Source organism: Panthera uncia, chromosome F2 (assembly GCF_023721935.1).
Source record: "Panthera uncia isolate 11264 chromosome F2, Puncia_PCG_1.0, whole genome shotgun sequence".
In the NCBI taxonomy this organism is placed as follows: domain Eukaryota; kingdom Metazoa; phylum Chordata; class Mammalia; order Carnivora; family Felidae; genus Panthera; species Panthera uncia.
The window spans coordinates 1,086,751-1,112,727 of record NC_064812.1 but is presented as its reverse complement, the minus strand read 5'-3'; the positions used below and the strand labels follow the sequence as shown (position 1 = coordinate 1,112,727).

Below are 25,977 nucleotides of genomic sequence, written 5' to 3'. Positions count from 1 at the left end.
GGGCCTGCCTCCGCCGCAGGCTCAGCTGGCTCTTGGCGGTGGCGGCAGGCGGGGCGCCATTCTTCTTGTCGCAGGGAAGGCTGCAGAGACAAAGAGCAGGCAGGTCCCAATGGGCTCCCCCAGCAGGGCGGCTCTCCCCATCTACCCCTGCCCATCCAGACCCCAGCACCGTGGAATCACCCCGGGAGGTCCCAGCCTGCCCGCCTTCTCAGCAGCGGCCCGTGCGCTCCTCCCCCACTTGAGAGCCCGGAGCCGGGGCAGAGGGAGAGCGGCTCCCAACCCTTGACCCCCACCCGGTGTATCTGCACCAGGTCCCCTCGGTGTCCCTAGGCCGGATGAACTCTCCAGTGGGGCTGGGGGCTGGGGGCAGCGCTAAGGAGCCACCGCAGGGGAGGGGCCGCCACCAGCTGCCCCCAGCCACCTCTGCAGGAGAGGCTACTGCTCACAGCTCCCCTGTCCACATCAGCCGAGACAGGACGGCCACCGTCCAGAAAAGGCAGGGGACTTTTTAACTCTCTGGGAGAGCAGGGCCAAGGACCAAGGTCAGACAGCAGGAAGGACCTCCAAAGGGGACTCACAGTGAGAGTGACTCTGCCCTCGCAGTTACCAGCTGCCGTGATGAAGTCCGAACCCCAGACCAAACCTGAGCCACAACGCCATTTTTTAGCCTCTGCACAATCCTTGCAGGTGGAGGGCCAGGGAAACGACCCATATTCAGTGAAACAGTGACTCCCCTGGTCACCTGGCTGCCAAGGAGGCAGACTTCCCGGTGCGCCCTGGGTTTGCGGACCTAGTGCGTAGCTGGGTATAAAGCATCATCCGCAAACCCAGTGGACCCGGAACAGAAGCTGCCCCAGCAGCCTCTGGTCTGTCACCAACAGGAGATGGGAGGGCTCCCCCTATCGTCACTGGCTGAGCCCCGGTTACCCCAGTAACCCCAGCCTCATTTGCACTGGGTACAGTAACGCCTCCAGCCACGCTCGGCTGGACCCGTGGCCGGTGATGCTTCATCTCCTCCTCCCACGGCCCCACAGGTGAGCCCTCCCACACGCTCCGCACGCCCAGCAGGGAGCTGCCAGGCCCAGGCCTGCCCCCCTGCCTGCCCAGACAGGACCCTGGGGTACTGGCAGGGGCACCTACCTAGCGCCGCCCCGCCTCCGGATGATCTTGGTGCGGCTCTTCACTTTGTAAGCCGAGAGTGTGGTCTCACTGAAGAGGGGCTTCAAGCCGCTGGGTCCCACTGCCGGTCTGTCCCCTGGGGGGAACCTAGGTGGGAGCTGGGAGGCATGGTCCTTGCTGCCAGCTTCCGACTGCCAACGAAAGGAGGAGGAGGAGGAGGCCGAGGGGCTGGACGCCTTCCACTTGTATTTGCTGGGGGAGGCCCCGAGCGTGGAGGACGCGGACGACCTCCTGGGCTTGGCATCCGGATCAGCTCTGAGCTGTGGCTTCTCCCCCTGTGCTGCTGTGCCAAAGGGGGCCCTGCACACGGTCTCCGAGGCTGCTCTGGGACTGAGGGCCCTGCGAGTGGCCCGGGGGCTCTTGGCTGAAGCAGCCACCCACTTGTAGTTGTTCTTCCGGAACTTGCTGGTTCGACAGGACACGAGCAGTGAGGCCTCCCGGGCCTGCCTGGGTCCAGAAGCTGCTCTGGCTGGGCCTGCCACCGAGCCGGAGGAAGCCGGCTGATCTGGGTGGCCAGCATTCACTCTCCCATCTCCAAGGTGCTGGGCGACACAGCTGGCCACAGAGTGTGAGCCCACCTTCCGGCCCGGAGCCGCGCCACTGCGCTGGGGCAGGGTGGGGGACAGGAAGCGTGCCTTGGCCGCAACCGCACTCTCGCTGACAGTCCGCCGGGGCTCGGAGGGGCTGTCACTCACGCTGCTCACAGACTTTACCACCCGAGGCTTGCCAGGCTCCTTCTGGCAGACCAGAAGGGGGTCCTCTGTACCGCAGCTCCCCTTGGCTCTTCCCGGCCTCGAGGGTTGCTGCTGCCCACCAGGGGGCTCGCCCTCGCCCTCCTGAGGCCTGTGGTGGCTCCAGGAGGGGTCCTCACATCCTTCCAAGGAACCCCGAGAGACCCCTGCAGCGCTAGCTGAGCCCGGTTTTGATGGTGGCTTGATTTTGATAACCATGTTCTGATCTGGACTCAGCTGGACCTGCCTCTCCAGGACATACTGCGCGGGGTCAGGACCCCGGCTGCTCCCAGCCCTGAGAGGTGGCTGTGCGGCACAGTCACCGGGCGGGTCTGAGGCTCCTGGGGGCCGATTCACCAGGGAGTATTTCTTGCGCCATGCAGGCCCATGGCTCAGGGAGAAGCCCCTCCGGCCGGGACGAGGGTAGCTGGCACCGAAGGCCCTGCTGCTGTTGTAAGCAGGTGGCTGCCAGCGGGCAGCGGCCGACGTGCCCGGGGCAGGGGCGTTGCCATGGAGGTTTTTGTAGTCATCGATCAGACCTGAGAAGGCAGAATCACGGGCTCAATTAACCAGAGGCTGACAGTAAACTCAGCCAACAGCCCAGTCCCCCGGAGGCGCATCAGCCGACAAGACACCCCACAGACCCCACCTCCCTCGTGAGCCCCCGCCTGGCCCCAGGACAGTTCAGCCCGAATTCCCTCCGCCCATCTTTCCCATGAGCCTTTCCCATCAGTCTGCTTCCATCCTAGTCGCTTACACTGAAAACACACCCCTGTGGCTTCATGTTCCTAATCTGTCGGGAGTATTATACCGGGTCCACAATGCTTTGAGGTGAAATGTCACTTGATATGAAGAGACCAGCAAGGCCCCATGCTCTAATGCCTCAACAAGGGGGCCGGTCAGCCACGGAGGCCCTCTGGCTTGCCCACGGATGCAAAGGAGGCAGGAGTACTCCTTAATAATCCCCCCTGCCTGGCGCACGGGACAATGAGCGTAAGACAAATGACACAGGGGTCGGCACTCCACAGTTGATGGGAATGTCACACCGTCCTCCTCTAAGGGGAGAAGAGCCCTGATTGTCTGGAGGCCCGACAGTGGATAGCGGTCCCGGGGCCGGAGGGGTACAGGTTCAGCTGGAACACCCCAGGGAGTTAGGCCTCAACCGGCAAACCAGTAGCTAAGTCCTCCGTGCCAACGCTGCCCACCACAAGTCCCGTCCCCAGACCCAAGAAAAGCCATGTCCAGACCTGGTGACACGCCAGGACAGCTGTGACAGAAGCCTCTGGCAGGCTGGACCAGCCCGCCTGGACTCTCCCCCATACACATTTTCCAAATCCTTAAGTCTTCTCTTCATGGGAAAACTTTAAACGGGGAAATTTTTCAGAACTGAAACCTCAACTTGGGTGTAAAAACTGAAAAGATGAGAAACTGAGGCCTGGCGAGTGGGGGCCTTGGAATATCAAGAGGACTGTGACTGTGTGAAGGGAAGGAGCCAAGACGAGGCGTCCAGGGGCTTTGCCACGCGACACCAGGTCAAGCTCTCCACCCTACTGTGTGGCACCGAGAGCGACAGGGCGCCGAGGAAGTGCCCGCCCGTGGGCCGGGTTGGGGGGGGATGCCTCCCGCCGGTTACTAAGCGACGGCCCCGCCGCCACCCGCTGCAGCGCCTGAAGGACACGCACTACCCGTCCGGAGAAACGGGCAAGGGGCTGACCCCGGCCGGCCCGGATGCCCTTCGGGGTTCCCCACCGCCTCCCCGACCCTACCCACGCCCCCACCCGACCCGACCTGGCCGTCCAGACCGAGGGCGCGGAGCGACCCCCTTCGGGGAGGCGGGCAGCGGCCCTTCGTGAGGTAAGGAAGGGTAAAGAAAGGGACGCGCGACCCGGGCCCGGCCCGGCCCGACCCGACCCGACCCACCCTGCAGGAGACGGATCTGTCGCCGTAATTGCTCCTTTTCCTCCATCTCCGGAGTCCGCGACGCCCGGCCAGGCCCCCGAGACGTCATTGCCGCGCGACTGTTTCCCCGCCGGCGGGGCGGGGCCCACGGAAGCTCCGAGCCTGCGCACTGCAGCTGGGCCAGGGAGTTGGCCGGGCTGCGAGGAACGCGCCGTCGTCCTGGCAACGCCGGCGGAAAGCCGGGTCACGCACGCACAGCCCAAGGGGCGGGGCGACGTCAGCAAGGCGCGCCGGCCAGGGGCGCGAGCGCACGGGTCCGGAGACGGCCGAAGGCGGGTGGTTTCGGACCTGGTGCGGCGGCAGCTGGCTCCGGTGCTACGGGCTCTCGTTCCCTGTGGGACCAGGCGAGGAGCCGAAGTCCGGACCCGTCTTCGGCCGCAGCGCAGCTCCTTCTCCGCGTAGAATTACGCTGTGGAGGCTCTGCGGGGGGACCTGGTGGCACGAGCGCCGGAGAGGCTCTCTGTTCACGCTGCCCCTTGGGCCAGGGCAGGAGAGGAAACTCCGGAACGAGGGGTCCCTGGGCGGGGACGCTCTGAAAACATGAAAGATTTCAGTTTATCAGCGGGAACAAGTGCAAAACAGATGTACAAACGTTGTACGCTGCTGGGGGGTGCAAAATGGTGCAGCTGCTGGGGAAAACAATCTGGAGGTTCTTCAAAAGGTCAAAACTAGAATTACCATATGACCCAGCAGTTCCACCTTGCGTGTGCACCCACGAGGAGTGAGAGCGGAGACTCACGCCGCTGCTCCATGAAGCGCTATTCACAATGGTCCGTGGAACGGCTCAGCTGTCCCCGAGGACAAATGGATGGACAATGTGGTCTGTCCAGAAAGTGGACTATGATTTAGCCTCGGAGAGGAATGTACTGCTTCTCGATCCCCGTTGTGACAACGGTGGACCTCAAAATCACTTTGCTAAGTAAAATAAACGGGTCACAAAAGGACGTATGTTGTATGACTCCGCTTCTGTGAAATATCTAGACTAGGCAAATTTCTAGAGACAGTAGATTAGAGGTAACCAAGGGCCGTGGGAAGGAGGAATGGAGAGTTAAAACGTTGTGGGTACAGGGTTCTGTTTGGAACGATGAAAAAGTTTTGGAAAGAAATGATGACTGCACAATACTGTGAATGTACTTAATGCCGCTGAATTGGACACTTAGAAATAGCTGTGTGACAGCTTGTATGTTGTAATTTTTTTTTTTTACCACATGAAATGGGCAACGTGTTTGCCACAGGCCTGTGCAATAGCAAATGTTGAAGGAAATTCTTCAGGCTGAAGGGAAATGATAGGACGTGGAAACATCTGTGTGAAGAAAGAGAACAGGAAATGGAAAATTTGCTAGTAAATTGTAATTCTCACTTCTTATTTGCCTTAAAAGAAGTAGTTAGAGGGGCGCCTGGGTGGCTCAGTCGGTTGAGCGTCCAGCTTCGGCTCAGGTCACGATCTCACAGTTGATGGGTTTGAGCCCCACGTCTGGCTCTGTGCTGACAGCTCGGAGCCTGGAGCCTGCTTCGGATTCTGTGTCTCCCTCTTTCTCTGCCCCCCCCCCCCGCTCACGCTCCCTTGAAAATAAACCTTAAAAAAAAGTATGAAAACAAGCAGTTGCGATAAAAATATAAATAATGATGCTAATAACGTGCCTGGCCGAGGAGACCAGCCTGCGTTGGCTGCCTCTGCGCTCAGGCTGCAGAACCCCACTGGGAATCCCTCCCAACCCAGATGTCTTTGAGAAGTAGAATCTATCTGGAACCATCTTTGCTTCCTGGGCCTTTTCTGGCCCCTTTCCAAGCGCCGCCCAGCCCTGTCCATGCTCTGTCTTACCCTCCTCCGCTCCCACCGCCACTGTCCTTGCCGAACTCTAACTGGAGCTCACCTCTCCCTCTCCCACAAGGCAGCCAGAGGCACCCCAGGGGAGCGGCCATGGAGACAGGCTCAGGGTGACTTACGTACTGGGACTGGTGTAAAATCCTGAGGCCTTGGCAAAATGAGGGCAGGGGAGGGGAGTGCTTGAAGATTGAGATGGAATCCCCCTTCGGGAGCTTGGGGAACACTCTTGGACTTGCCCTGTGTTGTTTCTCTTGAGGATCCTACAACTGTCACCTTGTGAATGAGTCAGGGCTGGCCTGATGCAGGATGGACAGCACAAAATGTCAAATCTGTCCTGCCTGAGCCGCTCCCTCCTTCCACCGACCCAGCCAGCACCCCCACCCCTCTGGGGGTCTCCCTTCCCTGCCTCCTCCTTCCCTCCAGATCTGCAGGCGGGTGGGAGTCAGGTGACCCCACTCAGGTGGGAACAGGTGGTTGGCAGGCTGGGACTGCTACCCCATGGATGCCCCCAAGCCTTTCGTCCCAGAGGGAAGAGAACAGGAAGTTAGTGTGGAAGACAGCTGCCCTCGAGGACCCTGTGGACCCCTGCTGCACGCCAGCATCACTAGCCCTCACTGAACAGCACGACCCTCATACTCTCTGAGCCAGATCCTTCTGGGAGGAGAGTGTTTGGTCTACTGTTCCCTAAATGGCAGCATTTCCACCAGGCTCTCCGGGACCAGGATGGATGAACCTCACCAGACAAACCTCCCAGTGCCGGGCACTGAGCAAACAGCCCATAATCCCCCCTCCTGCCCCAGCAATGCCCAGATTCCAGCTGTGCGGAAAGGCTAGTCCTGGCCAGGGCAGAGGGGAGTGAGGCTCAAAATACAAAAAGCGTGAGCAAGGGGGCTGCTTCCTCCTGCAGAGGCCCAGTGGGGTGGGAGACGGTTCTGTGCCCCCGCCGCCAGCAGGCAGAAAGCTCAGGGGGCCAGACAGGTCACAGCAGGGGACTCCAAAAGGAAGCAGCCGTTGTGCAGTGCCTTCCTGCTGCCCACGCCCCCGGAGCCGCCCTTGAACCCAGTCGCCCTGCTCTGGGGCTGCCCAGGCGGCCCGGCGACCCTCCGACCGCTGCCTGAGCGCCTGCCGGGCGGAGCCTGCTGACCAGGCCACCGCGGGCACGCCCCAGCGTCCAGAGCTAGTGACGGGGTGGCCCAGGCGGCCAGCGGGAGGGATGCCCCGCGGGTCACCCAGTCCCTCCAAAGCTGGGACTGTCGGGACTTGCTGTCAGCGTTGGCGCTCTCTGGGCCGGGCGGGTCCCGAATGCTGACCACTGCCACTCTTCCGGGCCAGGGCTCCCAGGGGCCCCGAGGGCGGGACACAAACACGGCAAGGGGTGACGCCCGAGGAGGGGGAGCGGGGCCGCTGGGGGGCGGGGTGCCGTGGAGGGCGTGGGCGCCCGGAGTGTCCCGGGAGGGTGGGGCGGGACCGGCCTGAGCGGCTCCCGCTGGGGGCGCTGCACCGGCCCGGCACACTCCGGGCGCCCACGCCCTCCACGGCACCCCGCCCCCCAGCGGCCCCGCTCCCCCTCCTCGGGCGTCACCCCTTGCCGTGTTTGTGTCCCGCCCTCGGGGCCCCTGGGAGCCCTGGCCCGGAAGAGTGGCAGTGGTCAGCATTCGGGACCCGCCCCTCCTCCACCTCCACCCAGCCCTCGGGGTTGTCTCTGGAATCTTAGCAACCTGCCTCGTCTTGGCCAGGGGCCGGACACCCCCAGGGCAGGGCACCCCCAGGGCAGGGTCTGCGCTGGATTGCCCACTGCCACCCCTGCACCGGCCCCTTCCCCTGGACGGGGTTCCTGGTGGCAGCGAGCGCCCTCCACCTTCCTGCACCTTAGCGGCCCCCCCAGGCCCAGCCTCCCCGACCCGTCCAGGCACGAAGGCTCCCAGTCCCTGGTCACCGCACGCTGTCAGGGACACAGTGTCCACCCTAGCTGCGGACCCCAGGGCTCGCCCACCCCTAGGCCACGGCAGGCTTTATCTCCCTCAGTGTGACCTAGAGGGGGCTGGAGGAGGACATAATGGCACCCCAGACTTCCTTGGCCCTCAGAATGTCCTGGGGGCCACCCCTTTCCTCTGGAATGGGACCCGGGGAGGGGATAGGCTACGGGCCATCCCCTCCCACCCTTTCCACCTTTCCTCCCCACAGGCTCACCCCCCGCCCTCTCAGGCTGACTTCTGTCCTCTCTAGAGTCAGGAGCCCAGGTCATGGCACTAGGCTTGACATCGGCCTCCTGTTTTGGTTATTGTTGAAGAGCTGAAAATGTGGACCCGCAATTGTGGTGACCTCGCCCCGCCCCGCCTCACCCCACCTCGCCCCGCCCTGCCTCACCCCACCTCGCCCCACCTGAGGCGGTGGCCCCGGAAGCCTCAGGGCAGCCGGGCTCACAGTGGGCCGCCCTTGGTGGTGGCCCTGGGCAGTGTGGCACTGCTCCTCTCGCCCGCCCGTGGATGGCCCCTGCCTGGGTCCTCTGCCCCAGACCCCGTGCCCTGGGGTGGGGGGCGGGGGGACTGCCTGCAGGAATAGGGAGAGACACAGGCAGGGCTGCAGGAGAGAGAGCCCCCACGTAGGAGCCGTGGGCCTCGCAGCCCCCAACACACAAACGCACACAACACATGCAAACATGTACAGACACAAATACAAATGTACAAGTGATGAGGTTTGGGGGTGACGGTGGGGGGTCCGGAGCCCACCGCCAAGAAAGAATTCTCGAAGACGTCTTTGGTGCAAAAAGGTGATTTTATTAAAGCACGGGGCCAGGACCCGTGGGCAGGGAGAGCTGCCCTGGGGTCGTGAGGAGTGGCTCCTCATATGCTATGAAGTTGGGGGAGCAAGGTCAAATGCGAGGCGTCCAGAGGGCCATTGATTTGCTAAAGAGGACTCCTAAGATGCCTGAGGCCTGGCTATTGTCAAGCTGAGGTGGTTTTCCACCTAGTAAGACATTAACTTTAGGACCGAAGGGTTGTTCCTGGAGAAGCTGTACTCTGTACCTGCCGCGGCTTGCCTGTCGATGGGCTGCAGGTCACAAGGACGTTTAGTTTTACCTCCTATTTCCTTCTGCCTTTGTTCCCCACGTCACTACGGAGGGGTGATGTTGGGGCCACAGGAAACCGAGTCTGTGGGTTTCTGGAGATGAGGTTACTGAGAAGACTGCCTTTTTCTTGCAATTTACTAAGACATTTGTAAACTGATGCAGACTCAGGTCCTGCAGGACTGGATCTCTGTCGGTTGGCCGCTTGTTCTCTGTCCTCTCCTTTGTCCTTGGGCAGCCGGGAGGGCCTGAGGAATGTCCCACGCGTGGGGGGCGGGGGTGCTAGCTTGCGCCGGCCCCAGCCTGCCCCCTGCTCCCTCATCACAAGCGCACACACGTGCACGCACAGGCACACATGGTGGACATGTGTACGTGTGAACACACGTGCGCACACTACGTGCACACGTGTGGAGACGCATACGCACACGCATGAGCACACGCGCACTCAGCCTTACCCAGGCTCTCGGAGCCTCCTACTGCTACCGGCAAGAACGCCCTGTCTATACCGGCAAATGGGCTCCAGGGGCTGGACTGGAGCTGGGAGCCCCACACCGAGCTGAAGATGTGCCCATGGCCCCAGGGGCCCTCAGCCAGCACAGCCCTCGGGCCTGCACCGAAGACTCCTGGCCCGGGGACAGACCCAGACAGGGACCCTGCCCCTCCCCCCACACCCCCGGACGGAAGGCTCGTGGGTCAGTGAAGGAACGTGGCAGAGCCTTCAGGGTGAGTCTCAGGCCGACGGAGGAGCCCTGGTGTGGCCTCCAGGGTGGCACACGGCAAGAGCCCAGAGGCAGGATGTGATGGTGGAGGAAGGGTGTGGGGCTCCCGGCTGCCTTGCACGGGCTGTGATTCACACGTGACCCAGGACCGGGCACTGAGGAGTGCCCTTGTGACCGGTTGGATGTCCTTACTGGACTCCACATTTTCTCTATAACAGCGTATTGAGACATAATTCACATGCCACACAATTCACCCGTTTGAACTATAAAACTCCACGGGCGTTAGCATATTCGGAGCTGTGAAACCATCACCACGATTGATTTTGGAACCTCCCATCACGTCCAAAGAAACCATGTGCCTATCAGCTGTCCCTCCCCCTTGTCCACCCCCAGCCCCGGGCAGCCGGTCACCTGCTTTCTGTGTATGGCCTGGTTCGTCGTGGACGTGTCACGTCCGCACATCAGGGGATGTGTCTTCTCTGTCAGCTTCGTTCACCTTTCTGCGTGTCAGTACTTCCTTCCTTCTCACGGCCCGTGAGCACTCTGTCACCTGTCGTCCTTTGTGTGGGTTTCCCCACGCGTGTACTCGTGCATCAGTTTGCTGGACACCTGGGTTGTCTCCACGTGTGGGTGCTTGCGCACGGTCCTGCGTGAACGTTCGCGTGCAGGGTTTTGTACGCACGTGCGTTCTTATTGCCTCGGGGCGTCCACCTACGAGTGGAGTGGATGAGGGTTAGGCGAGTCCTCCGTGGAACCCGTCCAAGCCCCGCCACACTGTCCCCCACGGGGGCTGCTCCAGCTCACAGCCCCCAGCAGTGTGTGAGGCTCCGATTTCAGAAGCTCCAGCCGTCCCCAGCTCGTGGATCCTGTCCCAGGGGTCCCGCTGGCCGTGAAATGGCATCTCAGGTGTGTGTGGGAGGCCGGGCCCCGGCGCCAGGCTGAGACCGGGTCGAGCAATGGTTCCCTGTTGACTCAGCCAACCCGGTGGTTCCCCCTCCCGTTCCCCCCCTCTCAAGGGCATACGAAAGCCTTGTCAAGGCTGAGAAAGTTAATTCCTGAAGCCTGTGGTCTGCGGGTGTTGGCAGTAATGCTCCTCCCTTTTTCTACCCCGAGTCGGATAGAAACAAACATGGGAATTGTGTTTTGCCAGCAATCTTATCAACAAGGTCTTGTTGTGACCCGTCTAGAAAATTCACAAGAAACACACAACTAAATGTTTTGGTTGGCAGCGATTATGTGAAACCCGTTTATTCTTAGAATGGCCTGACCCGTAAGAGTCTGGATATAAAAGATTGCGTACGGCAACAATAAAGCCGTCACTTGGGCCGTCAGCCCAGGGGACCCTCCTGTTCCCAAACGTTCTTCTCTCTCTTTTTTCTTGCATTCCCCTACCCTCAGGACCCTGACCTCGGTGTTTGTCGCGCCGGTCGCGACAAGTGGCGCCCGAACAGGGACCTGAGACGACAAGGAGGAAAGCGAAAGCGGACCGCGCGGCGTCTAATTCAGGTAGGGGAACTGTGCCAGCAGCACAGACGACGGGAGTAAGACTATGGGACAGAAACAGTCTATGGAACAGGGATATTTTATAACTGCCTTGCAGGCTCTTATGAAGGAGAAGGGAATTAAGGTTTCTCAGTCAGCCCTTAGGGAATTTTTTGACATAGTGCATGATTATTGCCCATGGTTTCCAGACGGGGGCACAGTTGATTTAAAGGATTGGCAGCGAGTTGGTCAGGAACTTAAGAATCAGATGAAGGTTCGCGGGGCTGCAGTTCTAGGGGCTTTGTGGTCTACTTGGACCTGTATTAAGGAGGTCCTTGATCCGCAGGATTCTATTGAAATAGTTTCTCTTAGCTCGGAAGCAGCCCAACCCTTAGTGACTTCAGATGCTCCTCTCCCTCCAGAAACTACTTTCAATGCCCTTTCGGGACAGTCACGGGAGTCACCTCCTCTCCCCCTCCTAGAACAGTTGTCTGTGCAAGATCCAGAAGATAATGATGACTCTCCTTTTGGGGATCAGGGGGATGATGGGCCATATTTGGAAGACCAGAGGAAGCCTGCCTTCTTGGCCCGTCTGGTCCAGAAGGTACCTTTAAAACGACTTCTTTTCAGGCACCGGATAGAGGCTTACCTCGGCTGGCTTTCCCTATTACTCAGAATCAACAGTCCACTGAACCTTACCCCGTTATGGGAGCTACTCCTTTGCAGCGGACTCTGTACCAAGCGCAACAGCATGGGGAAGACACCTCTGCTTTCCACGCTGACCCTGTTATTCAGCAGGGGGGACCGAGAGCGTACTCCGCCCTAAGTTTTCAATTGCTGAAAGATTCGAAATCCTCTGCGGCCCAGTATGGTCCAACAGCTCCCTTTACCCTGTCTGTGCTTGATAATTTGAGCAGGGAGGCGTTGTGCCCAGGAGATTGGAAGGTCATCGCTCAGGCTTGTTTGAGTGTGGGAGATAACCTCTTGTGGAAAGCAGAATTTGCAGAGAATGCTGAAAAGCAGGCTATGCATAATAAAAGAACTAACATACCAGTGGATTTCAACATGCTCACAGGTACAGGACGATATTATGATGTGGGCCTCCAGCTGAATTATCCTGAAACTGCGTATAATCAAATTAATACCTGTGCCATTGCAGCTTGGAAAAAACTCCCCTCTACAGGGGGCAGAACTGAGGAATTGTCTAAAATTAGGCAAGGGCCAGATGAGAAGTACCAGGATTTCGTTGGGCGCCTCTTGACTGCAGTCAGTCGTATGGTTACTGATGGGGAGGCAGGTACCATTATTGTAAAACAGGCTTATGAAAATGCTAATTCTGCATGTCAGGCAGCCATTCGTCCTTGGAAAAATCAGGGTACCTTGGAGGATTATATCAGGCTATGTCCTGAGATTGGACCCTCTTATATTCAGGGCATTACTTTGGCAGCCGCCTTAAAGGGAATAGACCCCTTACAGGTGCATGCCCAGCTTCAGGGTAAAAACGTAAGAACTAATCCAAGGAAGTTGGGTGGAGTAGTGTGTTTCAAATGTGGCCAAAAGGGCCATATGAAGGCCCAATGTCGTAGTAAAGAAATAATTCCAACCACCCCCGGTTTGCCAAGTGGCCCTAACATTAATAATAAGCCGGCAATTATTTGTCCCTGATGTGGACGGGGGTGTCACTGGGTCAATGAATGCCGCTCTAAAACTGATTGTAATGGCAAACCTCTTCAGGGAAACTGGGAGCGGGGCCAGCCGCAGGCCCCTCAAACAATTGCGGAAATGTCCCCACAGGCGCCTTCCCACACATTGTGTCCAACACTGGAGACCTCCCAGGTATTAGCCAACTACACCGCGGCACCCCCGCCAGTGCGGGACTAGATCTTGCCCCAGCTCAGTCCGTTTACCTAGAAGGAGGACAGCCCCCCAAAGCCATCCCCACAGGGATATGGGGGCCTCTACCCAGGAATACTTGGGGGTTATTATTGGGAAGATCCAGCTGGACTCTTAAGGGACTGATGATCTATCCTGGAGTCATTGATGAAGATTACACCGGAGAAATAAAAATTTTGGCCAGCTTAACTATGGGAACTTTGGTGCTTGAGCCCAAGACTCCCATAGCACAATTGATCTTGATAACCCGGATATCCTCCAATAATAAGGCTGTTAAACCTTACCGGGGAAATCAGGGGTTCGGCTCCACAGATCTTTATTGGGCTAAAGTGATCTCTGTAGAAAAGCCCATGCTTACATTGCGTATCCAAGGAGTCCCTTTTGAGGGACTAGTGGATACAGGTGCAGATGTCTCAGTTATCGCTCAAAAAAATTGGCCTGTCACATGGCCTACTCAAGTGACTAATATTCCAATTAAAGGTGTTGGTTACGCCTCTGCTCCGTTGCAAATCTCTGATTGTTTACATTGGAGACTGCCTGATGGTACGACTGGAACTTTTCAGCCTTTTGTTTTGAAGATAGATCTTAATCTCTGGGGCAGGGACATATTAACTGCAATGAATTTGACTCTGGAGACTAAGGCAGTCCCGATTCAAAAACAGACTAATCTCGCTATGCACCTTATGAAGGAAATGGGCTATATTGAGGGGAAAGGCTTAGGGAAGGAGTTGCAGGGGAATCCTGAGCCGTATGTCCCCGAGCCCAAAAGAGACCATTTCGGATTGGGTTTTTCCTAGGGCCATTGGAAACTCCCCACGCTATGCCTCTCCAGTGGATGACTTCCACTCCAGTGTGGGTTGACCAATGGCCCTTACCTACTGTTAAGAGGGAGGCTGCTGCTCACCTCATAGAGGAACGACTGCAATTAGGTCATTTAGTTCCCTCCACCGGTCCCTGGAACACCCCAATCTTTGTGATTAGAAAAAAGTCAAATAAATGGAGGTCGCTGCAAGATTTGAGAGCAATTGATGCTGTCATGAAGCCCACGGGGGCTTTGCAACCCGGCCTCCCTTCCCCATCGGCCCTTCCTTTACAATATCAATTGCTAGTTTTGGACTTAAAAGATTGTTTTTTTCCCATTCCGTTGGCCCCTGGCGACGGAGAACATTTTGCATTCTCCCTGCCTTCCACTAACTTACAGGAACCTGCTAAGCGGTATCAGTGGAAGGCATTACCGCAAGGCATGGCCAACAGTCCGACTTTATGTCAAGAGTTTGTGGCCAGAGCAATTGCCCCTTTTAGACGGAGTTTTCCCCCTGTATATTGCATCCATTATATGGATGACTTACTTTTGGCTGCTGAAACTGAGGAATTATTACAGGAGGCTTTTATTTCTCTCCAAAGATGCCTTAAAGCATATAATTTGATTGTTGCCCCTGGGAAAGTTCAAAGGGAAGCACCTTTTGAATACCTAGGGTATCTCATCTCCAAATCAACTGTCCGACCTCAGAAAGTATCAATTAGGACCGGACATTTGACTACTTTAAATGATTTTCAGAAATTATTAGGAGATATGAACTGGATTAGAAACACACTAGGGGTCACCCCAGAACAATCATTGCCTTTGTTTAATACTCTAAAAGGAGATAGTTCTCCAGTGTCCCCGCGAAGTCTCACTCAAGAAGCTAAAGAAGCTATAGACATATAGAACAGGCCATTCAGCAGGCCCAAGTCACTAGAATTGACCCTTCTCAGCCTTTGTATCTAATAATATTAAAACCTCAGGTCATCCCCTTTGCAACTCTGTGGCAATCTCATGGTCCACTTGAATGGCTACATTTAGCCTTACACTCTCTGCATGTCATTAATCCTTTGCTATCTATGGTTTGTCTTCTCATCATTAGAGGAAGATCCCGAGCTGTTCAGCTCTTTGGACACGATCCAGAATTTATTGCCTGTGCCTTTCTGACACAGAAGCTGGTGGACGCTGCTTTTGCCCAGTCCGTCGAATGGCAACTTGCCTTGGCTAATTTTACAGGTCAAATTAAATTTCATTTACCTTCTGATTCTTTTTTTTTTAATTTTTTTTTTCAACGTTTTTTATTTATTTTTGGGACAGAGAGAGACAGAGCATGAACGGGGGAGGGGCAGAGAGAGAGGGAGACACAGAATCAGAAACAGGCTCCAGGCTCCGAGCCATCAGCCCAGAGCCTGACGCGGGGCTCGAACTCACGGACCGCGAGATCGTGACCTGGCTGAAGTCGGACGCTTAACCGACTGCGCCACCCAGGCGCCCCCTACCTTCTGATTCTTTAATACAAGGTTTCAGTCTTATAGATAATTTTGCCCTATAATCCTATTGTCTGTCAGCCGATTGAAGATGCTGCTTCCATTTTTTGTGGATGCTAGGAAAGAGGGTAAAATTGCAGGGTATGATGTCGCTTCCCAACATAAAAATTTGATCACTTTATTTTTTTTTTTATTTTGTTTTTTTATTAACATTTATTTATTTTTGAGACAGAGAGAGACAGAGCATGAACGGGGGAGGGGCAGAGAGAAAGGGAGACACAGAATCGGAAGCAGGCTTCAGGCTCCGAGACATCAGCCCAAAGCCTGACGCGGGGCTTGAACTCACAGACTGTGAGATCATGACCTGAGCCGAAGTCGGACGCTCAACCAACTGAGCCACCCAGGCGCCCCAAAATTTGATCACTTTAAATTATACGACTAAATCTGTCCAAAGGGCCGAGCTTTATGCCGTTCAGGTAGCCCTAAGAACTTACCCAGAATCTATAAATGTCTATTCTGACAGTCAATACGTTGTCAAAGCCGTGTTGCAGCTTCCCACTGCCTTTATACTGACAGCAGATGAGGAACTTTATCATCTACTTCATGCTATACAAAAACTTCTTCATTCACGGCACAGTCCAATTTATATTTCCCACATTCGAGCTCACACCGACCTGCCCGGTCCCCTAGTTGCTGGGAATCGGATAGCCGATGCAGCAACCCATTTATCGCAAGTTCTGCCCATTACCACTCCTTGGGAAACAGCCAAAAGGAGTCGTGATGATTTTCATCAGAATGCGGCAGCCCTTCGGCGAGAATTCAAAATATCTCGTGAAGCGGCCAAATTGTTACACAGTGCGGCATCTGTCCGCAATTCTTCCCACAGCCGGTCTGTGCCATTAATCCCCGAGGTCTTCGGCCCAATGATTTGTGGCAAACGGACGTCACCCAGTATTTACCTTTTGGGAAATTGCAGTGTATACATGTGTCTGTAGACACTTGCTCAGGCGATATACATGCTTCAGCCCACTCGGGAGAAGCATTTGTTGCTGTTCAAAATCACCTATTTTCTGCCTTTGCAGCAATGGGCAAACCTCGTAAAATAAAAACTGACAATGGTAGTGCTTATGCTTCTAAATCTTTTGCAGAATTTTGCCGCCGACTCCGAATTGAGCATACAACCGGCATTGCTTATAATTCCACAGGACAGGCTATTGTTGAGCGAGCTCATCTGACTCTAAAACAGTATCTGCGAAAACTTAAAGAGGGGGAGATATTAAAGGGAAAGATCAAGTATTCCCCACATGTGCATCTCTCTCTTGTGTTGTATGTGTTAAATTTTTTTCATGTCAACGAAGCAGGGCTGACTGCCGCAGCGCGTCGCTGGCGAAGGAGTCAAGAACCTCTCTTGATGGCAAGATGCAAAGATATGCCGAAGGCATTTGGCGAGGCCCAGACCCAGTCCTTCGGGAAGGGCGAGGGTGTGCTTGTGTTTTTCCACAGGACGAAGAGGCGCCGCGCCGGGTCCCGCTTCGGCTCCTCAGAGACATTATGGTTGCGCCGAAAAATGGCCAAAGTGACAGCGACGGAGCCCCCCCAGAAGCGACAACGGCGGAGTCATGAGGCGGGTACAGCCACCTGGGGACAGATAAAGAGCCTGCTGACCCAGGCCACTGATGTAGTGATGGCCTCAGGTGGAGAGGTAGCGGCCACACATGTCTTCTTGGCCTGTGCCTTCTCACTACAGCCGGGGATCTGTCCTCTATTGGGCATACGTGGTAGGTCCTCCTACAGTACAACCTGTACCATGGAGAGACCCCACACCCAAAGTACACACCAGTCTCACCTTTATGGGAGGGGAGGACGCAGGGTTTTTGCCCACTGTGTCGGCCTCTATAAATTGGACGGCACTCTCTGCGGGAACACCCATCTGCCTGCAAAGGGAGTCTACGCCGTACAAACTTGCTTATGGGTGTTTGGGTACGAAACCAGTAGGGCGGTCTATTACTTATACACTGTGGCAAAATGACAAGCGTCCTTCGGAACGGGTACCCCGCTCTGTTGCCGCTTATTGGCAAAAGAGAGAATTATTAGGAGAATGGATGTTTTTTGGACCGCGTGATCCCCCTCGGAATCTTGCTACATGTCCCTCAGCTGGTCGAGGCCTTACTGGGGACTCACCTTGGGGTAAATGTGCCCAATCCTCTTCACTGAGGATGACTCCTAAAGACGTAAACTATACCATTACAGATTATTCCCGAAAGGCCCGGCTAGCTCAGTCGGTAGAGCATGGGACTCTTGATCCCAGGGTCGTGGGTCCACCTCCTAACGAGGTACAGGTACACCACAAGATTATCCCACAAACCATTTTGCAACCCCTGAAGGAAGAATTCATTCTGATCTTTGGAAGTTATATGCTACCTTTGATAAAATATATACTAATGACAGCTTTCGTTTTCCAGAATATTCTGTTTCTCCAGTTCTGCAATTGCGTGCCTGTGTTCCTCCGCCCTACTCTCTGGTTGTTGGAGATGGGACCGTTACTCCAGCGAAAGAAGATGGTCATCAGTTATACCGGCTGACGTGTCCTGCTTGTGCTTTGACCAATTGTCTCCCAGTAGATGGACCCTCTAGAAGTGGAATGAAGGTTTATCTGCTCTTACCACCTCCCTATTGGATGTTGCCAGTACATGTTACAGGACCTTGGTATCCTAATTATGGGATGCAATTGGCCTTAGAAATCAGTGAACGGCTGCGCAGGACCAGACGGTTTCTTGGACTCTTGATTGCTGGACTCATAGCAGCAGTGACTGTAATTCCCTCTGCAACTGTATCTGTAATATCCTTACATGAAAGTGCCCAAACGGCATCCCATGTAAATGAATTGGCTCATAATGTATCCAAGGCGCTTGCCACTCAAGAACGAATAGACCGTAAATTGGAAGCCCAATTAGAGGCACTGCAAGAAGCATTGATGTATCTTGGTGATCAGTTTGCTATTTTGCGTACCAGACTTTCTTTAATTTGTCATGATACATATAAGCATATCTGTGTTACCCCTTTAGAGGATACCAATATGACATGGGGACAAGTGCGTCGTCATTTACAAGGGGTTTGGCACGATGCTAACACTAGCTTAGACCTTTCACAGCTACAAGAAGAGATAAATGCTGCTGCCGGTAGCTCACTCAGTTTCCCTGACCCTGGAGATCTCGCTGAAACCATACTGCACCAACTTAATGGGTTTAATCCATTTAATATTCTTCAGCATTCCTTTTGGATCTTTATTGGAATTGTTTCCGTAATATCTGCTATACTTGTCTTGCTATGTTATTTCTGGAGATGGGGTCTTACTGCCTTTACCACATACCAACCCAGGATGCACATGTTGCAATTACAAACAAAAGGGGGGCATGTGGGGGGCCGGGCCCCGGCGCCAGGCTGAGACCGGGTCGAGCAACATTCCCCGTTGACTCAGCCAACACGGTGGTTCCCCCTCCCATTCATGTGGGAGGCCGGGCCCCGGCGCCAGGCTGAGACCGGGTCGAGCAACGTTCCCTGTTGACTTAGCCAACCCGGTGATTCCTCCTCCCATTCCCCCCCTCTCAAGGGCATACGAAAGCCTTGTCAAGGCTGAGAAAGTTAATTCCTGAAGCCTGTGGTCTGCGGGTGTTGGCAGTAATGCTCCTCCCTTTTTCTACCCCGAGTCGGATAGAAACAAACATGGGAATTGTGTTTTGCCAGCAATCTTATCAACAAGGTCTTGTTGTGACCCGTCTAGAAAATTCACAAGATGGGGCGCCTGGGTGGCGCAGTCGGTTAAGCGTCCGACTTCAGCCAGGTCACGATCTCGCGGTCCGTGAGTTCGAGCCCCGCGTCAGGCTCTGGGCTGATGGCTCAGAGCCTGGAGCCTGTTTCCGATTCTGTGTCTCCCTCTCTCTCTGACCCTCCCCCGTTCATGCTCTGTCTCTCTCTGTCCCAAAAATAAAATAAAAAAAAAAAATTAAAAAAAAAAAAAAAAGAAAAGAAAATTCACAAGAAACACACAACTAAATGTTTTGGTTGGCAGCGATTATGTGAAACCCGTTTATTCTTAGAATGGCCTGACCCGTAAGAGTCTGGATATAAAAGATTGCGTACGGCAACAATAAAGCCGTCACTTGGGCCATCAGCCCAGGGGACCCTCCTGTTCCCAAACGTTCTCCTCTCTCTTTTTTCTTGCATTCCCCTACCCTCAGGACCCTGACCTCGGTGTTTGTCGCGCCGGTCGCGACAGGTGTGGTCTGATGCGCGGGCCTCTGGTGGCTGATGACATGAGCAGCTTTTCAGTGCTTGGTGCCCATTTGTACATTTTCCTTAGAGAAATGTCTAATGGAGACTTTGCCATCGCCCGAGTCGTAAGAAAGAAACCACGAGAGGTGTTGCCGGCTGGAGGGGGAGGCCGTGGGCTGCCACGTGGCCCCTGGCTTGCTCCACTCTGGGCGGGCAGAGGGGCCCCACGGGGTGTGTGCTGCCTGGGGCGTTTCCGGGAGCATCGGCCAGCCTCCCCAGGCCAGTTTCACTTTTGGGTCTGTGCACTTGCTCAGAAGCTTCCCGGCACAGCCCTGGTCTGCAGGGAGGCCTTGCTTCACGTCGTGGGCCCAGAGCCTGGGGTGACGGTCACGGTGAGCTGCGCCCCACACCCAGTGCCGTTCCTTGCTGGCTGGGCGGGGGCGTGGGGGTGGCTCACACCAGGGGCGGAGGACGTCGGCCCTTTTGGGAGGTGCTGGTCCCAGCACCCTCCAGGACTCCCCATGATCCCAGACCAGTTTGGGGAAGCCCGAGGCCTCTGGGAAGGCAGCGCCCTCGCCAGCCCATCTGGGTCTCCGGTCACCCTTTGGTCCGCTCCCGATTCAGACGGGCACTGAGGCTCAGAGGTTCCTACCGACGGGAGCTCCTCTGTCTGGGACCCAGGGCTCCTGGGTGCCGGGTCAGGCCTGCTTTGGCCCTGAAGCCTCAGCCTTAGACTCTGGGCACAGAACAAGCCCTAGAGGGTTCACCTGGAAGCTGGGGACGCTCTGACTGGGCCTCGCTGTGGCCCCTGTGCCAAGTGCCCAGGAACTCGGTGGCTCCTGTTTCTTCCTCTGCCCCCTGAACACCTCAGCCAGGGAGACAGCTGCTGCAGCAGAGAGAGCACCGGCCTGGGGTTCACCCTGAGGCCCCCGCCCTGCCCTCCCTCGGTGGCTGCTTTTCAAGAGTGGCTCTAAGCGCTGTTGGGCTGACAACACGACGGAGGCCTCTGTGGGTAGCCAAGGGCGGCCCTGCCCCACCCTTCCCCAAGCACTGAGAGTCCCTGGGCTTTCTTGGGCGTCCTGCGGGCACTCTGGCCATGGTACAGATGGTGTGAATGGCCTGAGTCCCACTGAGGGCTGCGAATGCCGTCCCAGCCTAGGGGCACTCACCCACCCCATGGAGAGATGGTTCGAGTGGATGCCAGGGTAGGCGGTGCTGAGTAATGATCAGCGGCGGGAGCTTGCTGCCTGTTGGAGCATCTCAGGACTGGCCTGTGGAGGAAAAGAGCTCCCTGTCGTAGGAGGCATCCAAGTACCCACTTGGCCCCGTGTCCCCTCCCACTCTTCCAGCCCTGATCGCAGAACGCCTGAGCCATCTGTACCCCTCGGGAGCATGACGTCCACCTTCGAAAGGGTGGTCAAGAGCGTGGTCCGGGAGCTGGACCCCAAAGGAGACCTCATCCCCGTGGACAGCCTGCGGAGCTCCACCGGCTTCCGGCCCTACTGCCTGCTGGGCAGGAAGCTCTCCAGCTCATGGTTCTGGAAACCCCGCTACAAGTGTCTCAACCTGTCCATCAAGGACATTCTGGAGCCTGATGCCCCAGAACCAGGTACCCTGCTGGGCACTGAGTCGGGGCCTCGGGTGGGAGGGGAGCGAACAGGCCGGCCTGCTGCCTGCTCTGGGCGTGTGGGCTGCGTGCTTTCAAAAGACAAAGCACCACCTCTGCCCGGGGGGGGGGGGGGGGGGGGGGGGGGGGGGACGGGGGGCAGCTGGCAGGATGGAGCCTCAGCTCTGGTCTGGCTCTAGCTGTGGAACGCGTCGCCTCCTTCCACATCGAAGACCTCGTGGACGGGATGGTGCAGGGCAACGTGGAGGTGAAAGCGCTGGGACAGGGCAAGTTTGTGAGCGGGGCAGCGGTGTCGGCCACAGCCAGCACCTCCATGGACGTGTGCGTGCTGAAAGTGCCCCTCCACACCTGGGGGGCCATGAACAAAGAAAGGTGAGCCGGTGGCGGGGGGCCGGGGAGGCTCCAACCTTAAGCAACCGCTGGGTCACAGCCTTGGGGCATCAGGAGTCACAGGGTGTCGCTGCCAGGCCAAGGGGTCAGCACAGTCGGGGTGGGGGAGTCCCCAGGGGTTTGCCGAGCCCGCAGAGGTGACGGGGGGGGGGGGGGGCCCCCCCCCGGGGGGCGGGGGGGGCCGGGCAGAGCCCGGGCCACGGGGGTGGAGCCGACAAGGGGGGGCGGGCACCTCCAGGCGTCTGTGGGTGTCCACTTATCACCCCTGGATCCGGCCCCGCCCCCAAACACTGTTGGGAGGCCCCCGGGAAAGGAGCGACGGGGGTCCCGTGCCCGGGCCCCCGCAGAGCCCCCGCACTCCCGGGCCGTGTCAGCCCCCCACCGGCACGAAGGCTGAGGTCCCGGGAGGGAGGCCCGACCCACGGCCCGGGGCCGGAGAGGGCAGGACGCTGCCCCGGAGCTTCCAGACCTACCCCCCCGCCGTAGGCGCCTGCGGCAGCCGGAGCACAAGATCCTGCAGCAGCTGCGGAGCTGCGGGAGCGACGTGTTCGTGGTGACGGAGGTGCTGCAGACGCAGGAGGAGGTGGAGGTCACCCGGGCCCAGAAGCAGGAGGGCTGTGGCCAATTCGCCCTGCCCGGAGTCCTACGCGTGCAGGTGCGTGGCGGGGGCCGTGGGCGGGCAGGGGTCGGGGAGGCAGGAGGGAGCGGCCGAGCCTGGGCGGCTGGGATCTAAGAAGGGAACGTTGGCGGCCCGGTTGAGAAGCAGCAAAGCGGGCCAAGAAAAGCCGGTCTCCTTTGAAACGTCCACACCTTGCCCGTGGATCGTGTTCCCCGCTCTGTAAACGCTTAATCTGAGGTAGAAGAACCACCCCCTTCCTGTGACGTATACACTGCCCCCGTCACGTCGCCCCCCGCCCCCCACCCCCCGCCGCCCACACGTCACTACCCTGATCGTCCCGATCCCCGATCCCCGACAGTTAATGAGCCTTCTTTCTTCCTGCTTTCGAAAGCACACGTTCCTTTCCCCTGCACCCTCGAGTTGTACTGATAAGACTCTCAATAAAAACTGGAGAAGAGGGGCGCCTGGGCGCCTGGGTGGCTCAACCGGTTGAGCGTCCGACTTTGGCTCAGGTCACCATCTCGCGGTTTGTGAGTTCGAGCCCCGCCTCGGGCTCTGGGCTGACAGCTCGGAGCCTGGAGCCTGCTTCGGATTCTGTGTCTCCCTCACTCTCTGCCCCTCCCCCACTTGTGCCCTGTCTCTCTCTGCCTCTCAAAAATAAACAAACGTAAAACAAAATAAATAAATAAATAAATAAATAAAAATGGAGAAGAGCTTTGCTTGGGGCCATCACCGCCAGAGCCCTTGGCCCCCTGCCCTCTCCTTTCTCTGACTCAGGAGTCTGGAGTGATGTGTCCTCGGCCACCCCAGAGTTTGCTGGTCAAACCCAGTGCCCCCAGGCAGACCCCCAGCACCCGCACCCAGCCCACCCAACCCCACAACCCAGAGCTCACTCCTGAGCCCATGCCCATCCCTCAGGGCAAGGGCCAGGGCCACCTGAACCGGAAGAAGACAGTCACCATCCCCTCAGGCAGCGTCCTTGCATTCCAGACGGCCCTGCTGGTTATTGGCCCTGACTGGGGTGAGTGGGGACTGGGGTGACTTGGGGGGCCTGGGCTCCGTGGCAGAGAGGCAGGGAGGCCCAGGAATTGCCGCCGGCTGGCTGGGGTCTGGCTGCACAGCTTCCTGGCTGCGGTGGCTGAGGAATGCTCTGGCATGTGAGGGGTTGGGGCACACGGGGACAACTGTGCAGGGTGGTCCCGGTGGGTGATGGAGAGGCTGGGGTCACTGGCTGACCTGCCCCCCCCCCCCCCCCCCCCCCCCCCCCGGCCCCAGAGACCCCCCCCCCCCCCCCCAAGGACGAGAGGACCTTTAGGCTGCCCAAGACAGGTGAGGACCGGGGATCCCCCCACCCACGCGGGGCAGGCGACCAGCGGCTGAGGCCTTCCGCACAGCATGGCTCAGCCGGGGGCTCCCGAGGACTGGGCGCACGGGCACACACACGCGGGCACATGCACAAGCACCCACACACACACTCACGTGCACACACCCACACGCTCACATGTGCTCGTGCGCACGCATGTACACGCGCGCGTGTGCACATACGTACATACACTCACGTGTACAACGCACACTCACATGCACTCACTCACATGCACTCACATGCACACACGTGCACATGGACTGTCACACATGCACACGCACACACACGTACACACAGTGCACTCACGCACACACGCACAGTTGCACACGTACAGACACACCTATACACGTGTGCACGCTCACACAATGCTCTCGCACGTGCACATGCACGCTCACATGTGCACTCACACACGTACACGTGCACACACACTCACGGGCCGTAAAGCAACACCACACCAGACTCGGCCTGGCACACCCTCACTCCCTGCCCTGGGCGGCCAGTGCTGGGGCGGTGGTGAGGGACGACGGGGTCTGGGGAAGGCTTCAGCCCTGTCTGGCTCGGGGACCTGTACCCTGCGCTGACCCACCCTGCCCCACCCAGGCCACAAGCCTACAAGCAGCACAGGTCTCCTGTCACAGATACCTCTCAGCTACTTCAAGATGAGGTTCGCATCTACACCCGTGGACATGGTGTCGGGTCAGTACCTTCTTGACGACCCTCAGAACCCTTGGTGGGCTCCCCTTTGCCCCCTGGGAGTCTGCCCTTCCTGACCAGGGCTCTCCAGGGTCCTGCGGGCGCCCGGGCAATTCCAGCCCTCTCCACACAGATGGGGACATTGAGGACCAGATGCCAGTCACTGAAGACTTTCAGGGCCTGAAGGTAGAGGTTAGTGTCCACGCCGACAGCCTGAAGGGCTTGTCCGGGGAACTGTGCGGGCAGATCCTGGCAGGCCTGATGAAGGTGTTGCGGGAGGAGCCGGCCTTGGAGAGCCTCCAGGAGGAGGTGAGCAGCCTGCTGGAGTGGGCAGGGTGGGTGGGACCTGCGCCCAGCCCGTCGGGCTCACCCGCCCCACCATATGTCCCCAGCTGGAACAGGGCCTGTGCTGTGGGTGGGTGGCGTCCCCCGATGCCCCGGGGGGTGCCATCCTGGAGTGCCTGGTGCAGTCCTCTGGAAAGGTAGAGGAAGAACTCGCCCGCCCCATCCTCTACCTCGTACAAGCACTGACTGGTGAGAGGCTCCGGGGGGGGGGGGGGGCAGGTAGGGGGCAGGGAGATGGGCTTCTCCAGCTGGCTTTCTGGAACCCCCTCTTACCTGAAGTCTCTCCCCAGAGCTGAACGAAACCCAGCGTGCACTGCTCGCGGAGGCGCTGGAGACAGGGGACCTGTCCGGGCAGTCCAGGCTGGTGAGAGAGCGTGGGTGGCCGGGGCAGGGCTGGGCCTGTCGGGGGGGGGGGGGGGGTGTGCCGGATGCTGGGAGTGGAGTGGGCAGCGACGACCTCCCACACTGTCCTGCAGGTGCAGAGCGTCCTGGAGCAGAGCTCCCCCTGGAAGGAGCACAGGGCTGTGTCCCTGCCGCAGGAGCTCCTGGGGAGCAGCTGGGACTCAAAGGCACCTGCCTGGGTCCTGCTGGAGGAGTGCGGCCTGGAGCTGCAGGTGGACGTCCCCCAGGTGCACTGGCAGCCAGACGCACAGGGCCGCACCAGCGCCCTCTACGCCTGCCTGGTGCTGCTGCCGCATCTGAGCCAGGACAGCGCTTAGGGCCGAGCCTGGCTCTCCCGCCGGGGCGCCTGGGCAGCGCTCCGGGCAGGGCGGGGCTCCTGCCCAGCTGGCGGCCAGCCCCGGGAAGGCAAGAGCCCGACCGGCCACGTGGCCGGTTCAGCATGGGGCCAGGAGTTGGGGAAAGTCAATAAATGCGATGTGTAAAGGAAAGATGGGATCACTGAGGTTTTGAGGGGCCCCAGATCTGGGTAGGGAGCAGCGGCGGGGACTGGGCACAGGCGTCTGCCCCGTGGTCTCGCTGCTGGTGCGCTAGGGGGCTGAGGGGAGCCGCCCTGTGTTTGACCCTGGCCGCTCCGGAGCGAGCGCCGCATGGCTGGGCCCTGGCCCCTCCCCGCTGTGCTGGCCCAACGAAGAACAGGGCAGAGCGGTTTTACCAAGAGGGTCTGTATCTGCCTCAGGGACCTTCAGGGCGCTGCTGCCAGCCAGGAGGTAGTGGGGGCCGCCGTGGGGGGTAGGTGTGGCTGGCAAGCAGTCTGCCCGGGGCTGCAGGGAGGCTCCAGGAGAAGCAATGCCCCACGTGAGACGCCAGAGAAATGGGCCTTCGGTCGGGCCTCCTCTGAACACGTCTGCTCCAAGGGAAGAGTCTCTCCCCGGAGAGGGGCCCGCAGCCCCCGAGCTGCTCATCCAGGGCCCTTGGCAGGCCTCCGGGCCCTCGCAGGCCCTGAGCTGCGCGTGGCAGATGCGGCCCCTCGTGCAGGGAGAGAGGGTACGTGATCCGGCCGGGAAGCTCTCCCCATCTCTGGGGAAATCTGCCTCTCCTCGGTGGGAACGCAGTCAACCG

At 58.2% G+C, this 25,977-nt stretch overlaps 2 protein-coding genes and 1 long non-coding RNA gene across 3 annotated transcripts in view; 1 reads left to right on the top strand and 2 right to left on the bottom strand.

Annotated features, from left to right (window-relative positions):
• The window catches only part of ZC3H3 (zinc finger CCCH-type containing 3), an 88,446-nt gene extending 84,466 nt beyond the window's left edge, over positions 1–3,980 (bottom strand). Inside the window, 3 exon segments of the mRNA XM_049632816.1 lie at positions 2–80; positions 1,141–2,449; positions 3,831–3,980. Of these exon segments, the coding sequence (XP_049488773.1) occupies positions 2–80; positions 1,141–2,449; positions 3,831–3,918 (1,476 nt within the window). The 5' untranslated portion in view covers positions 3,919–3,980.
• A 4,314-nt stretch (positions 3,981–8,294) lies between these two features.
• LOC125924340 (uncharacterized) lies at positions 8,295–21,991 on the bottom strand. Its single transcript, XR_007458353.1, has 3 exons — positions 21,906–21,991; positions 20,589–20,685; positions 8,295–10,194 (listed from the first exon to the last, which is right to left on the bottom strand). It is a non-coding gene; the product is annotated as an uncharacterized LOC125924340 (long non-coding RNA).
• Positions 20,812–25,361, top strand: GSDMD (gasdermin D). The gene is made up of 10 exons (XM_049632815.1): positions 20,812–21,028; positions 21,226–21,418; positions 21,923–22,091; positions 22,974–23,076; positions 23,331–23,384; positions 24,019–24,114; positions 24,245–24,420; positions 24,504–24,645; positions 24,747–24,820; positions 24,933–25,361. The coding sequence occupies exons 1-10, from the start codon at positions 20,812–20,814 to the stop codon at positions 25,173–25,175; spliced, it is 1,467 nt and encodes a 488-aa protein (XP_049488772.1). The 3' UTR covers positions 25,176–25,361.
• The last annotated feature ends 616 nt before the right edge of the window (positions 25,362–25,977 follow it).

What these genes read in the sequence shown, in the direction of transcription:
- GSDMD (XM_049632815.1), top strand. Translation starts at nt 20,812, where the DNA reads ATGACGTCCACCTTCGAAAGGGTGGTCAAGAGCGTGGTCCGGGAGCTG. An exon ending in CCGGAGTCCTACGCGTGCAG is followed by an intron (nt 22,092 to 22,973) that starts GTGCGTGGCGGG and finishes CCCATCCCTCAG; the next exon opens with GGCAAGGGCCAGGGCCACCT. An exon ending in CTTTAGGCTGCCCAAGACAG is followed by an intron (nt 23,385 to 24,018) that starts GTGAGGACCGGG and finishes TGCCCCACCCAG; the next exon opens with GCCACAAGCCTACAAGCAGC.